This window comes from Rhinatrema bivittatum, chromosome 11 (genome assembly GCF_901001135.1).
Source record: "Rhinatrema bivittatum chromosome 11, aRhiBiv1.1, whole genome shotgun sequence".
In the NCBI taxonomy this organism is placed as follows: Eukaryota; Metazoa; Chordata; class Amphibia; order Gymnophiona; family Rhinatrematidae; genus Rhinatrema; species Rhinatrema bivittatum.
Window position 1 is genome coordinate 20601025 of NC_042625.1, and position 15417 is coordinate 20616441.

The 15417-nt window shown below is 43.6% G+C and overlaps 1 protein-coding gene across 2 annotated transcripts in view; it reads right to left on the bottom strand.

Moving 5' to 3' along the window:
- Window positions 1-363: 363 nt before the first annotated feature.
- Window positions 364-15417, bottom strand: part of LOC115100635 — a 42146-nt gene continuing 27092 nt past the window's right edge. For both annotated transcript variants that reach the window (XM_029619267.1, XM_029619268.1), the window contains exons 4-5: window positions 2458-2591; window positions 364-1403 (exon numbers count right to left, since the gene is read on the bottom strand). In XM_029619267.1, the coding sequence (XP_029475127.1) occupies window positions 537-1403; window positions 2458-2591 (1001 nt within the window). In that variant the 3' untranslated portion in view covers window positions 364-536. The remainder of the gene's footprint in view (window positions 1404-2457; window positions 2592-15417) is intronic.

The following is a 15417-nucleotide window of genomic DNA, read 5'->3' on the forward strand; positions in this document are numbered from 1 at the left end:
CCTTAGCAGCGGCCTCAACCAGGGGGGGGGATGGTCCCCTCAGAACCTTCCAACCCCCCTGGGAGCCTCCCAGGGCGAGGGAGTCTTCTCACTTCCTATTCCTCTCCTGCCTTCAATTTCTTTATCTTTTTTTTTTTTCTCAAACTTCTTAACCAACCAAAGAAAAAGATTCCTGACTAACCAAGCTACCCAGGATCCCAGAGACTGTGGGTGAACCTGCCCCATCTGCTGGAGACAGAGTAAGACTGAGGGACTGTGGGTGGCGCCTTACTATATGTAGGGGAGCCCGACAGATCTTGCTCTGTCTCCATCTGCTGGTGCGGAGTCACAACCCAGGTGTCTGGACTGATCCAGGTACGTACAGGGAACCAATTTTCTTTTTGTATGCACTGCCCCCACTGTATGCAAATATCTCATGCATATTTACTGTGGATGTCCTGAACACGCACTCCAGGCCTGGAGTTACTTATCTCTGCTTTACATCATGCCAGCTTAGAAAAAGGCATCACTCACTTGTTTCTCCATTAGTGTTCACTTTATTTACATATTAAACTGGAATATAAAACATGTGCAACACCTGTAATTAAATTGTGATTTGCAAATTCTAAAATGAGAAGCAAAATGGGGTATTCACTTTGGAGCTTTTGCATAGCAGATGAGGCTGATAGTCCCATCCAATTAAGCAGCAAAACCTTCATCGGCTCTGGAAATAAAGCAGTGACTAGTTCTTCTGCAGGAGGCAGATCGCTGATGTGATCTATATGTTTTCTTTTAAACTCTTCCACCTGTGCACTTATTACTGCATTTTCAGAAAAGAACCTGTTTCCTAGCCAACTACTAATCTCATACAACAAGCTGTTACCATACAGGGAACTTTTTGTACTTTGAAAATTTTTTATGAAAACATTGCACACACAGTCCAATAAATCTGGAATCAAAGAAGTTAGGTTACAGACAGGTGAACATTGTGTCAGCAGTGCTTCAATAATACTTAGTAGTGTTATCACCAGAGATTGTGAGTGGCCCTCTAGTTCTCTAAAAGTAATTTTAGAAAGCCCTAAGAGGGATTTTATTTTCTGAGAAACTGGATTTTCATTGATTCCCTCAACAATGTCTTGCTCAGTTGGAAGATCAGCTGCATTATCTAAAACGCAATAATTATGATCCCTGTTAACTACTTTGCTCTGATGCATGCCCCCTTGGCCTCTGTTAATTCCAGAATTTGTCTGATTTTCATGTGGAACAACTGAAGTTAATTCATGGAGCGTTTTATACACTTCTGATTTGGTCAAGGGACTTGAATGTTGTTGAGCAGTTTCCCACAATTGCATGCTTCCCAAAACTTGGTTCAAATCATAAACCTGCTTGAGTGGGTCATCTTTAATTCTGCTTTTCCATAGGTCCTGTAAAAATGAAACAGGCAGCAGTTAAAGGGAATGTCATCACATTGTGTAGATGTACCTTAAAAAGCTAATACAGTTTAAATCTTCATGAAAGAGGAGACTGTGCCACCTCTTATCTTATTTCTTAAATATATTACTAAAAGTCTGTTCAAAAGGTTCTCGCTAATTTGCTATCAAACAAAATTTTCTTCTAAGCTGCCATGAGAAAAATGTCAGCGTTTATCAGGAGAGCACATATTCAAAGCTAACAAGTGCAGCAAAGTCAGTGTACAATAACAAAAGAACCACCTATAGCCTTACATACTCCAAAATAAGATTTGATAGTATTTGTAATCAATATATTAACCTACAGATAGTTCATTCTTTGAGATAATACATAGACCATGAGTACTAGTTAAATACTTTAGACTTCACACTGGATGGAAAGACCAGCTCCGAAATATGCACTGTTTAGTATATAATGTTAGCATATTCACTAAACAGTGCATAGCATGTTAATGACCTCTGCCATTAACATGAAAGTCCACTAAGTAGAAGCAAAATTTAAAATGCTCTTTGACATCTTATATTTAGCTTCTGTCAGGGACTAGTAAACTGGTAGCGCAGATTGAGCATGCTAACAATTTACAACTGTGAGCAGGCCATGTCCCACTTCCCCCACCACATCACCCTACTGTAAAGTGGGAAAAAAAAGGCATCACATCCCTCCACCTTCAAAATGTGGACATCTTTACCTTTTATGGGTCCAGGGTTGAAGTGTGGGCAGTTCAGAGCTTGAGGTAGCACCAGATCAGTGCTGGAAATGCCCTGAGTCGTGGGAGAAAGGATCAGGGATGTGGGAGTTTATTAGAAGTTGGCTTGGGATGGTGGAAGGGGATGTCAACGAATGAGGGTGTTCATTGTATGTTCAGGCAGGGGTGGAATTTGATTTGCTTTTCTTTAACAGATGTAATAAGTGCTCAGAAAGGTGCTAGTTGTCAGCACACTTTTATGGTATTTAAAGTACATAGACCATCTATTACTTTTGAGTGTAAGAAACCTGTCATAGCTTTACCTGGAAGGTGTCTAAAACTGTTAGCTGTTCCTCTTTGTTATACATTTCAAAAGCAACTCGAAAAAGTCCTTGAATGCTATAAAACCACAGGCTGTTAACTCCACTTGGTAGCCTCAGTCTATCAAATCTAAATTCTGGAAGAAGGTGAGGAAAAAAAAGGTTACCCATTCTTTTTGCATCACTTGAAATTACATAAGATTGTGTTTTCCCAAGGACAGGCAGAAACTAGCCCCACAAAGCAGTAATGTCTTCATACAATGCCCAATTGGAAAAAAATCTCTCTCAACTCCTATAGACTGAAAAATCTTTGGGAGTATGCTCAGGAGTTCCTGCGGTGGCTTTGTGTGAGCCAAGTCTTTATTTTTTTTTTCTCATCTGCAGAAGATCTGAGGAACCTACTCAATGTTTTTTAGTCCACATGCATTTTTGAGAGAGGCTTATGGTCCCTGTGGGATTCATACATGTGGCTTGGCTGGTGGGGCGTGGCTAACCCTGGTTTCATTAGATGTGATAAAGGCCTTTGATAGGAGAGGTACTGAAAACGTTTGGGGATTAGATCATGGCTATGAATCTCAGTACTAGAGCAGTGATCTTGGCTAATGGAATTCTTTCCCCTTGCTTTCGCTTGCAAGAAGGTACGAGGCAGGACTTTAACTGCTGCTGTTTGCTTTGATCTTCTTGCATGCAGTTGCCTACCCCAAGATACTGAGGGTATTAGAATGGCTGGCATGAAACGAGAGCTGTGCATGCAGACACCATATTGTGGTATATAGTAGATGCTAATAACTCAGTGTGAGACCTTAGTCAATTGCTGAAAGCATTTTGTGGACTGTCAGGATACAAAATAATTTTTAATAAATCAAATTTTGTTGAACATCATACCTGCTAAGCTGGAATTTAAGAAAGTTAAGGTGTTTACCCTTCAGCAGATCTAAAGGACAATAGGTGCATTTCGCAGCACACTGTTTTACATGCAACTGTATGACATGTATGCAAACCTTACTCCTGCTGTAGCAAGGAGTGCCATACACATTGGTTAGCACACTTGCATGCAAATTTAATGCTAAGATTACCTACTACCCCCCCCCCCCCCCCCACCAATGCAGAGAGGTACACATCTTAACCCATGTATTCTTAACACAAATTTACACCAGCTTGAAGCAGGAGTTAAGTTGTTGAGGGTGGAGGGATCCTGTACTCAAAATTTATGCACAAAAAAATGTGTACATGTTTTTCTCACAGGACAAGCAGGATGGTAGTCCTCAAGAGGATGTTGGGGAGGTACCCGTAATGGAGAAGGTTTTCATGGGTAATGATTCAGATGGACTGAATCAAATCACAGTGAACCTAGATGATGTGGTAGGCCTGATTGACAAACTGAAGAGTACTAAATCACCCGGACCGGATGGTATACACCCCAGAGTTCTGAAGGAACTAAAAAATGAAATTTCAGACCTATTAGTAAAAATTTGTAACTTATCATTAAAATCATCCATTGTACCTGAAGACTGGAGGATAGCAAATGTAACCCCAATATTTAAAAAGGGCTCCAGGGGTGATCAGGGAAACTACAGACCGGTTAGCCTGACTTCAGTGCCAGGAAAAATAGTGGAAAGTGTTCTAAACATCAAAATCACAGAACATATAGAAAGACATGGTTTAATGGAACAAAGTCAGCATGGCTTTACCCAGGGCAAGTCTTGCCTCACAAATCTGCTTTCCTTTTTTGAAGGAGTTAATAAACATGTGGATAAAGGTGAACCGGTAGATGTAGTATACTTGGATTTTCAGAAGTTCCTCATGAGAGGCTTCTAGGAAAAGTAAAAAGTCATGGGATAGGTGGCGATGTCCTTTCATGGATTGCAAACTGGCTAAAAGACAGGAAACAGAGAGTAGGATTAAATGGACAATTTTCTCAGTGGAAGGGAGTGTCTCAGGGATCTGTATTAGGACCCTTACTTTTCAATATATTTATAAATGATCTGGAAAGAAATACGACAAGTGAGATAATCAAATTTGCAGATGACACAAAATTGTTCAGAGTAGTTAAATCACAAGCAGATTGTGATAAATTGTAGGAAGACCTTGTGAGATTAGAAAATTGGGCATCCAAATGGCAGATGAAATTTAATGTGGATAAGTGCAAGGTGATGCATAGAGGGAAAAATAACCCATGCTATAATTACACAATGTTGGGTTCCATATTAGGTGCTACAACCCAAGAAAGAGATCTAGGTGTCATAGTGGATAACACATTGAAATCATCGGTTCAGTGTGCTGCGGCAGTCAAAAAAGCAAACAGAATGCTGGGAATTATTAGAAAGGGAATGGTGAATAAAACGGAAAATGTCATAATGCCTCTGTATCACTCCATGGTGAGACCGCACTTTGAATACTGTGTACAATTCTGGTCGCCGCATCTCAAAAAAGATATAATTGCGATGGAGAAGGTACAGAGAAGGGCTACCAAAATGATAAGGGGAATGGAACAACTCCCCTATGAGGAAAGACTAAAGAGGTTAGGAATTTTCAGCTTGGAGAAGAGACGACTGAGGGGGGATATGATAGAGGTGTTTAAAATCATGAGAGGTCTAGAACGGGTAGATGTGAATCGGTTATTTACTCTTTCGGATAGTAGAAAGACTAGGGGGCACTCCATGAAGTTAGCATGGGGCACATTTAAAACTAATCGGAGAAAGTTCTTTTTTACTCAACGCACAATTAAACTCTGGAATTTGTTGCCAGAGGATGTGGTTAGTGCAGTTAGTATAGCTGTGTTTAAAAAAGGATTGGATAAGTTCTTGGAGGAGAAGTCCATTACCTGCTATTAAGTTCACCTAGAGAATAGCCACTGCCATTAGCAATGGTAACATGGAATAGACTTAGTTTTTGGGTACTTGCCAGGTTCTTGTGGCCTGGATTGGCCACTGTTGGAAGCAGGATGCTGGGCTTGATGGACCCTTGGTCTGACCCAGTATGACATTTTCTTATGTTCTCACATATGGGTGAAGTCAGTGGACTGAGCCCTGTTAGGAAAACATTTGTCAAAGTTTCTATAAAGCTTTGACTGACACTGGCACACTGAGTGCACTGAGCTGAGCATGCTCAGCCTGCAATTATCCCCGTGAACCACAGGTGTCTCCCTCAGTCTTCTTTTTTCCGCTCTGCAGTAAGCATAGTGGTTAGGAGCTCTGAGAAATTCTCACAATTTTTCCGCACGGAAACACAAACTTTTACTTCACAAACGCTTTTTCCCTGCACAGGTCTCCCTTTGCGTACATTTAAATCGACGCTCGGTGCGTACTATGCCCTGTTTTTCGGTCGGTTCCTGTCACCTCACTACAGTTTTCCCCGGCCTACCAACCGAATTGCGACCTTCCCTCTCCCTATGTTTTCACAGTTAGCCCCACATAGCCTGCAAGTGTCCTCCTTTGACCCTCTGCCTGGTTATTAGCGCTAGTGGGATAGGGACTTCCACGGTTACCGTTGCCACCAGGGCCTCTGTTGAATTCATGCCTCCATCAATTACCTTGGTACCTTTGGGCAGTTGATGCCCCATTGCTACCGTCTGTACCCCTATCCAGGCCGTACTACCTTCTTTGATGCCATAGACACCCCTCCCCCCGCGGTCCATCGATGCCATCGATCCCCACATCGATTCTTTCAGTGCCAATGTTTTCATCCATGGTGCTTATTTTTCCATCGATGCATACCTTGGTGTCTGTGCCATTGATGCCGTCGGTGCCCATCTCCATCCCGTCGACACCCACATCGTTTCCATTAGTGTCCTCGTCATTCCTATCGATGCAGCCATCGATTCAGTCGCTGCCGGTATCATTTTCCCGATGCCATCGATGTCTATTCGATTCTTCGATGCCACATAGTTTCTATTGATACCTATGTCGGTGCCTCCGTCACTGTTATCGTTGCTCTGCCCGGGCCATTGAAGTTTTTTTCATCTATATTTTTGACGATACCCTTGAGGCCGCTTCTATGCTGCCATCGATACAGTCAATATTGACGTAACACCTACACGCAATGCCCTTGCCTAAACACGGTGCTCCATGCTTTGGGTTCTTAACTAAAGCCCTGTATCAGCCTATGACACTACATAGTGCCAGGAGCAGTGCAGGCATGCTGACAGTCCATCATCATTCGCCATCCAAGACAGCAAGGGCATCCACCTCGGCGCTGGGGAAAGACCAGATCGAGCACCATGGCACTCTGTCACCGGCACAGTGACTGTCCGCCACCGATGCCATCCAAGACATCTGTGCTATCCCCTACTCTGTGCTGGAGAATGCCCAGGCTGAGCAACATCGCTACTGCCACCGCTCCACACAGTGCTGGCAGTCCTCTGTGCTGCAGAATGACCGGACCGAGTTCGGAGCAATGCTGCACTGGCGTCATGATACATCGCGCAGCTGCAAAGGAGGGCCGGGTTCATGAGTCATATGGCTCCCCTGTACCCAAGGCGTTCCCCACAGACACTGGTGCGGGGTTCTGACCCTCCACAAATTACTGTGGTAGTGCCAGACACGCTCAGCCTGTCTCTTCTGTACCTACGCTACCATACCAGGTTACAGAGTTGAGTCTGACAGCTCCTCAGTTCTTTCATTGCTGGGCCACGGGATTTTTTCACCATGCACTTTACTCATAGGTCCGGATTTGCTATGAGTAAGATTCAGTGAAATTTCAATTATCAGTGGATCTAAGCTGTTCAACCACTTTCGTCCCTGATCCATATTGCAGATCTAGAACCAAATCCTTGGCTTGTGCTGCTCATGCTCGCATTTACTCAGGGTTGCAGAGTTCGAACTAACATCTTCTCAACCCAATATGCGTCTATTCCACTCCATGCAGAGTTTCACATCAACTTCCTGGAGGTTCGAGCTATGAGTTATGCCTTACAATACTGCCTCTGCAACAAACCTTTGTGCATACAGACAAGACAGCATAGTGACAATGTGGTATTTCCAACACACAAACACGCACAACCTCTTAGCTGCTCTGCTAGGAAGCTGTGCAGTTCTACCCTTGGCCCTTGCTCACTCCATGCATCCCCTGGCCACTAATCTAACAGACTTACTGAATGCACTAGCAGACCTTCTCCATATAGGTTTCCATCCTCTCGGCTGGACTCGGATTACATGTGTAGTGAGAAAAATCTTCTAGTGCCGAGGTCAACCGACGTAGCCCTCTGTGTCTGAATCGAACCATACTGTGGACAGATTCTACTCCCTACACATGTCTCGAATGCATTCCCATGGATGCCTTTGCTGCAACAAAGGCCTCTTATGTGTCTCTTTCGATGCCTCTCATAGCCAGCACTCTTATTATGCTGCACCGGGATGGGGTTCACTGTTTCTCAGACCCACGTCCTGGCCGAGACCAGTATGCTTTCCCATACTTCTCAATCTATCACACCAGTAACCAATTCGCCTTCTCACAGGTCAGTCTTATATCATGGACTCACTGATGTTCACAGGTACTGGTAGTGTCACAAAAACCTTCTACACATAAATCTTAGCATTCAAAATGGCATGATTTACCACATGGTGCATACAAAAGGGTATTACCCCCCTTTTTTTTTTCTACACCACTCTTTTCTCTTACTCCCTCGGATTCTGCTCCCCAGACATCCTCCACATGGGTACACCTCGGTTCCAATTGGCACACCACTTGAGAGTGGGGATACCCGATTAACAGTCCAACCCCTTCTGAGTCAGCTTACCATGGGTTATCCACTGATTAAGCCGCCTCTATTTTTACTGGTTACGGAATGGGGCCTATATTTAGTGCTTACAAGACTCATACGTTCCCCCGTTCGAGCCTTTCCATTCCTCTCACTTAACAGTCTGCCATGGGGAACTCTTTCCCTCATAGACATCACTTCTAGCAACAGGGTCAGTGAGTTACACACCTTGTTACATACTCACCCAACCCTGTGTTCCTCCGTGACCGAGTGGTTTTACATATTCAACTTCATATCCTTCTTAAGGTAGACACAGCATCACACTCAGAATATACTCTGCCCACTTTTTCCCAACACCTCTCTCTCTCTCACCAGGGCGAGAGGGTTTTCCACTCCTTGGACTGTAATATAGTGTACTTGCATTCTATCTAGGTCGCACTACACTCCATAGGAATTACACCTAACTCTTTCCTTCTGTGGCAAAAGCCAAGCTGTGAGTTCCAGTGGGCAAACAGACCTTTTCCTCCTAATTGACGGTCTGTATCTTTTTCCTACCAACAAGCAGGCATTTCACTACAAGACCGTGTGTAACCACACTCTGTTAGGGCCGTACCAGCCTCAATAGCTCACCTTCGGCTGGTGACGTTTGTACATATTTGTAAAGCTGCGACCTGGAGCTCTCTCCATACCTTCACAGCCCATTATTGCTTAGGTAAGACTGGCCGGCATGCTCCATGTTTGGCCAGTCCGTCTAACTCATCCTCTTTTTGGTTTAACTACCCAACATCCTTCCACCAACCGGTTACGGGTTTCAGGATGCCCTCCTTACCAAATTCCACCCCCGTCGTTGCACCTTTTGCACGTCTTTGGATGCATTTGGTGCACTCTCTGGCATCCTCAGCTCGGTACTCACCCATATGTGAGGACTACCATCCTGCTTGTCCTGTGAAAAAGCTAATGTTGCTTACCTATGACAGGTGTTCTCACAGGACAGCAGGATGTTAGTCCTCACGAAACCCACCCGCCACCCTGCAGGGTTGAGTCTACATACTTTTTATTATTTTAGTTTCGCATATGCTTTTTGCTATAAGACTAGACTGAAGGGAGACACCTGTGGTTCACAGGGATATTTGCAGGCTGAGCATGCTCGGTGTACTCAGTGTGCCAGTGTCAGTCAAAGCTTTATAGAAACTTTGACAGAAAAGTTTTCTGTAACAGGGCTCAGTCCACTGACATCACCCCTATGTGAGGACTAACATCTGGCTGTCCTGTGAGAACACCTGTTACAGGTAAGCAACATTTGCTTTTTGTGGATATTATGTTATATTGCGCACGCATTCATTTTATGTACAGAAAATGTGATTTAGATGCACAAATCATGTTTTGTGTGTGCTAAGCACTTTTTTTTGCACAAATTTTCAGATTAGTTTGGCATTATGCCTTAGCATAATGTAAGGGGAAGTTAAATGCTTTTAAATAAGATTTGATTACCTGCTGCTCCAAAACATAATGTGTGTTATAGTATTAAAAACATACATATCAATATGGATCATGCATAAACATAAAACAATTGAGTAAAAGAAATGTGTACAGAAGTTCAGCGCACATTTTTACTCCCCTTGTACAATATTGGGCCCAGTGTAACCTATACTACCTTAAAAGCTTTACAAAATGTCAGACAGTTCATCTTCCCTCCCATTCCAAAGCAGGGGAGGGAAGATGAACTGGTTCCCTAGTGTATTTTATACTGCTATACTATAAGGGCTTTTTAGCCATCCATGTCTTTTTTTTTCTAAGGTCTCTAAATAAAATAGCTGTAGGTTTTATAGAAAAAATGTAACAGGGCCAGAATTGTTTTAACATTATTCCATGGAGGAGGAAAGATAGGGAAATAGACACCCAGTCTTTACTTCTTATATCAGACATATACTATTCAATATACTGTTCTATTGGGGAAAAAAAACCTAATAGCAGTCAGTACTGGATGGAGGCAGAAAGGTAAGAGGGAGACAGCCCCTTGGGCTACAGCTATTAATATACCATTGCACAGGAATTGACACTTGAAGTGGCTGTACTACTGCTAAATCAATAATTGTTAGAAGGGGAGGTGAGTGACACCTAGTTCAACTTACCCTAAATTCCTAAATTATGGCTACGCCGTGGCAGAGAAACAATTGTGTTCTTGAATTCAGTAAGATTTGGAATCTGAATTCAGTATTATGGTCTGTGATGCATCACAGTCTAGACTGAACATTTTCTTCTATGACAGATTAAGTAGCTCCTTGAATGACCTCATATTACTGATTTGTAGTATTTTCTATTAAAAAAAAAAAAAAGCATTTGCTAACTATATATATTCCTGCAGTGACAGCCTACCAGTATTCTCTGCAAAAGCCAATTGTGGACAAACTAGCAAAACTTGATAATTAACAGATAACCATTCCAGCACTCAGCCAACAGGAAAACAGTGAGCTATTAACACTAGTCTAGGGATTGAATTAACACCAGTAACCCTTGGAATACGCAGCCACCCAGGAGGATAATAGTGCAACCTGCCGGCAGCCAAGGGTGGGAAGGTGGATCTACCTGTCTATACTAAAGAAAAGGAAATTATCAGGTAAGTAGTAATTTCTCACTTCTTAGTGTTTAGACCAGTGATGGCCAACCTTTTGAGCTCAGTGTGTCAAAATTCATAAAAAAAACCTGAGCATAACTCGGGTGGTGTGTCACTTCTAGAAAAATCCATAATTTTGTGATATTTGTAGCTCTAAGTTATAATTTTAATATGTACTGTATTTATTAATAAAGCAAAAACAAATAATTCTTTACCTTACCTGCTTAGTGACTTTTTTGTTGCTGAATTTCATTGGCTAAATCTTCAATTGAAGGTTGGTATTTCGTACACTTCAAGCCCAAGCAAGAGTTACAAACTTCATCTGTCAGTCTGTTTCTTTTATTGGCTCCCATTCATTTTCACACCACTCCCTCCCCATCCCCCAGGCATGCACACATTCATTCTCACACACACAGACCCCCAGGCAGGCACCCATGCATTCACACATACACCCCCAGGCAGAGTCCCATTCATACACATGCCACACACTAAATGCAGACCCCCCCTCTCTTTTGCCAGCAACCTCGGAACCTCTCTCATTCCTCTGCTGCCAATGTCACTGCTGCCACATGGCTATTGGGGAGGCACCGATTGCTGCTACTGACACTGAAGCCCATTCTGCTGCCTCCTCTGTGCAGGCCCCGTGGGCTTCCACTTTCTCCATGCTGATCTCGTACATTGTGAGATCCGCATTGAGAAAGTGCTACTCTTGCACATTCCCAAAGATTACATGTGCCAATCACTAAAAAGTAATCTATATTTTTTTTTTGCCTTTGCTGTCTGATCTTAGTTTTCTAATTGGTTGGTCACAGGCTTTTTTTTTTCCACCTTCCCTTTATTTTTTTTGCCAATTCCTTTTATATTGTCTTTATTTCTGTTTCTTTTCTCTCCATCTTCTTCCCTCAAACACACAGTCAGGTTCTCATTCTCACATGCATTTCTCTCTCTCACACACAGGCTCTCACTGTCACATGCGCTCTCATACAATCATTCATACACAGTGTCTCTCACTGGCACATGCTGTCTGACTCTCACACACATGCTCTCTCTCTCCCACATGCTGTCTTGCTCAAGCACATGCTGTCTCTGCAAACATTCAGGTCCTTAACTCTCAAACACAATCTCTCAACTCATCTCACACACACACACACACAATCTCTCAACTCATCTCATATACGCACACACACACTCTACAGACCCTCAGCCTCTCTCTCACCTCTGGGCCTCCTTTTCGCGGGTCGCCACAGGATGGGCCCTGCAGCGGCCCTGATCCCGGGCCTCTTCCTCTTCTCAGGCTGCTGAGACTTGGAATTCGCGGTGGCCCGTAAGCACAAGTGCTGCTCCTCTTCTGTACGCGCTGATGCTTCACCTCCTTCCTGCCCACGCAGCTCCGGCAACTTTTACTTCCGGGGCCGCACAGGCAAGGAGGAGGAGCATCAGCACGTTTAAATGTGATCTGTTTCTTCGGGCTGTGGTGATGTGAGCCTCACCATGGCCCTGCCTATCGCTGCATCGAATGAGCCTCCCTGCGCCCGGGGGCATTGGGGAGGGGGGGTGGAGGGTTCCGGAGGGTGGGGGGATACTAAAACCTAATTTTAAAGGGTCGGCACAGCCGAAAAAAAAAAAGGCTCGGCCCAGCCGATAAAAAAAAAAAAAATTCCCGATAGTCCATGAAACGCTGCTCATGTCAGCAAAAACATCTCGGCGTATCACCTCTGACACGTGTGTCAGAGGTTAGCCATCACTGGTTTAGATTGATGGATCCCTAACAAGCAGGATGTACCAAAGCTACTCCCAAACGGGGCAGGAAACTGCATGTGGTCTAGTGCAAATCACACGTGCAAAGGCTGTGTCCACCCAGGCCTGCACATCCAGACGATAATACCCGGAAGAGGTGTGTAAGAAGGACCATGTGGTAGCTCGGCAAATATCCATAGGAGACAACAATCTAACATCTGTCCATGACACTGCCTGAGCCCTAACTTGATTAGGCAATGGCTGCTTAATCTCCACCTGCACAGCCATGACTGCCTCCTTAATCCAGCAAGCTATGCGAAGCCGGCTCACCCAGTTTACTTACACCGTGGAAAACAAACAGGTGATCAGTCTTCCTGCGAGGCTTAGAAACCTCCAGCTACCTCACAATGTCTCTTGACATCCAAGGGCTGCAACAGACTATATTCCTCCGCATCTCTTTCCCTATTCGAAGATTGAAGGGAAAGAGACTGATTCAAGTGAAAATCCAAAACCACTTGACAAAAAAGGAACAATACACAGCTGTATTGCCCCCGCAGTCACTCAAAGGAATGTCTCTCAGCAAGAGAAGGCCTACAGTTCAGATGCTCTACGTTTCGAACAAATTGCCACAAGAAAAAAACATTTTCAAGGGCAGGTTATGCAGTGGTCAAAGTGGGGCCCACCAAAAAATCCAAAACCAGATTAAGACTGCACAAGGGCACTGGTTACCGCAAGAGAAGACAAAGATGCCTCACTCCTTTCAAGAAATGGGCCACCTCTGGTTGAGCCGACAAACGTCCACCATTCACCTGCCCCCTGAAACAGGCAAGAGCCGCTACCTGTCCCTTTAAGGACCAACCCTTTACTCAATCCATCCTGCAAAAATTCCAAAATGAGCAGGATCTTAACAGAACAAGGAAGAACTATCTTCACACCAAGCCTCAAACACTCGCCAAACTTGCAAATAGGCCAAGGAAGTGGAGAATGTTTTCACTTGCAGTAAGGTGACAATCACTGCAGTAAAATATCCAACCTTCAGCAAGCAAACCCTCTCAAAAGCCATACCATAAGACAAAATTGAGTCTGATCTTCATGAAGAACAGGCCTCTGCTGCAGCAGATCCCGGAAGCCGGAGTCTACCAGGAGCCTTCACAGATCTGTATACCATGACTTCCTGGGCTATTGGCTCACGTAATGAAATTCCAGGGCGGACGACTCAGAACCAACCGCAGGAAATATTTCTTCCGGAGAGGTCGGTGGATGCCTGGAATGCCCTTCCTCCAGAGGAGGTGAAGACAAAACAGTGAGAGATTTCAAAGGTACATGGTATAAACACTGTGGATCCTTAAAGGCTAGAGGATAGAAATGAAGAAAAAAGTGCATGGAGGTAACTTGCTAGTGTGGCGGTTACTACTGTAAACCAAAAAGCCTTCATATTGTTGATGCAATTTCATTATTGCTCTCTGCTTTAACAGCATATAACCAACAAGATAAAGGAAGGATATCATAAACTACTGATACTCTGAGCTCTGAAACCATTCCTTACACAAGATGATTTCAGAACAGTCCTGCAACTAACTTATCTTCTCCAATCTAGACTACTGCAATGCCCTACTGCTTTGACTACCTTTCACTACCATCCATCCTCTCCAAATCCTACAGAACACAGCTGCCAGAATTCTGACTGGATCAAAAAAATATGAACACATCACACCAACACTCATCTTGTTACACTGGCTCCCAATAAAATACCAAATAGAATAAGTACTTAAAACCCTGCATAAAAAAAAAATTACAGGACAACAAAATAATTGGCTAAGCTAATTCATCGTAATACATGCTCCTAAACGGAACCTATGATCAATGAATAAAGGCCTCCTCAAAACCCCTCACGCAAGAACAATGCGACTGAACACAACACATGAGAGAGCCATATCCATCGCCAGCCCCACACTATGGAACTCAATACCAATTCGAATAAGAACTCAACCAAGCATCAAAATGTTCAAAAAAAGGTCTGAAAACCTGGCTGTTCACCAGAGCCTACACAGACTCACTCAACCAACCAGCCCACCGAGCACACACGCAACCCAACAAGAAAACTGCTACATCCCTAGATCTACCAGAGAACTCTTATCAATGGATTACCCAACCAGCTTCATATAGTATATATGACTTCCGTAGAAAGACACCTTGAATTATTAGACCCCCTGCAGCTACAGATCCAAATATATAATCTTACCCTACCTATACAACTTCCCCTCTCCCTCACTTTTTAACTCAAGCCTATATGTAACAGTTTATATGTAATATCTTTACTGTATTTAAGAAGCCCTTAAATACAGTTTTAATTAATAACTATTATATGTAATCAACTTACACTACATAAGATGATGTTTATACAACCTGTTCCATGATTCTATAAACCGTTCTGATGGCGAAACCAAATGACTGTATACAAAACACACTAAATAAATAAAAAAAAAAACAGCAGACAGAAAAGGGGAATTACATTCAAACAGCAACCAACAAGGACATTGAATTTTACGGCCTTAGAAAAGAAGTGACTTGATGCAGCTGTTACTACCCTTGACCAACAAGCCTGATACTTTTGATGCAACTACAACATTGCTCTTTGCTTCAACAGGAAAAGGTATTGGGGACTTGGAGTCATTCAGCAACCAACAAGGGCCTTGACTCCCTGACTTTGACAGTTTGGGAATCTAAGGATGGGGGTGACCTGTATGGCACAGCAGATACTACCATAGGCTTGCTGGGCAGACTGAATGGATCGTTTAGTCTTTTCTGCCATCATATTCTATGTTTCTATCTTCTGGCTCGCTCTACCCAACATGGGCTGGAGAGGGGGGCGGAGGCATACAGCAGCTCGCCCTCTGGCCTCCTGCACCAGGGC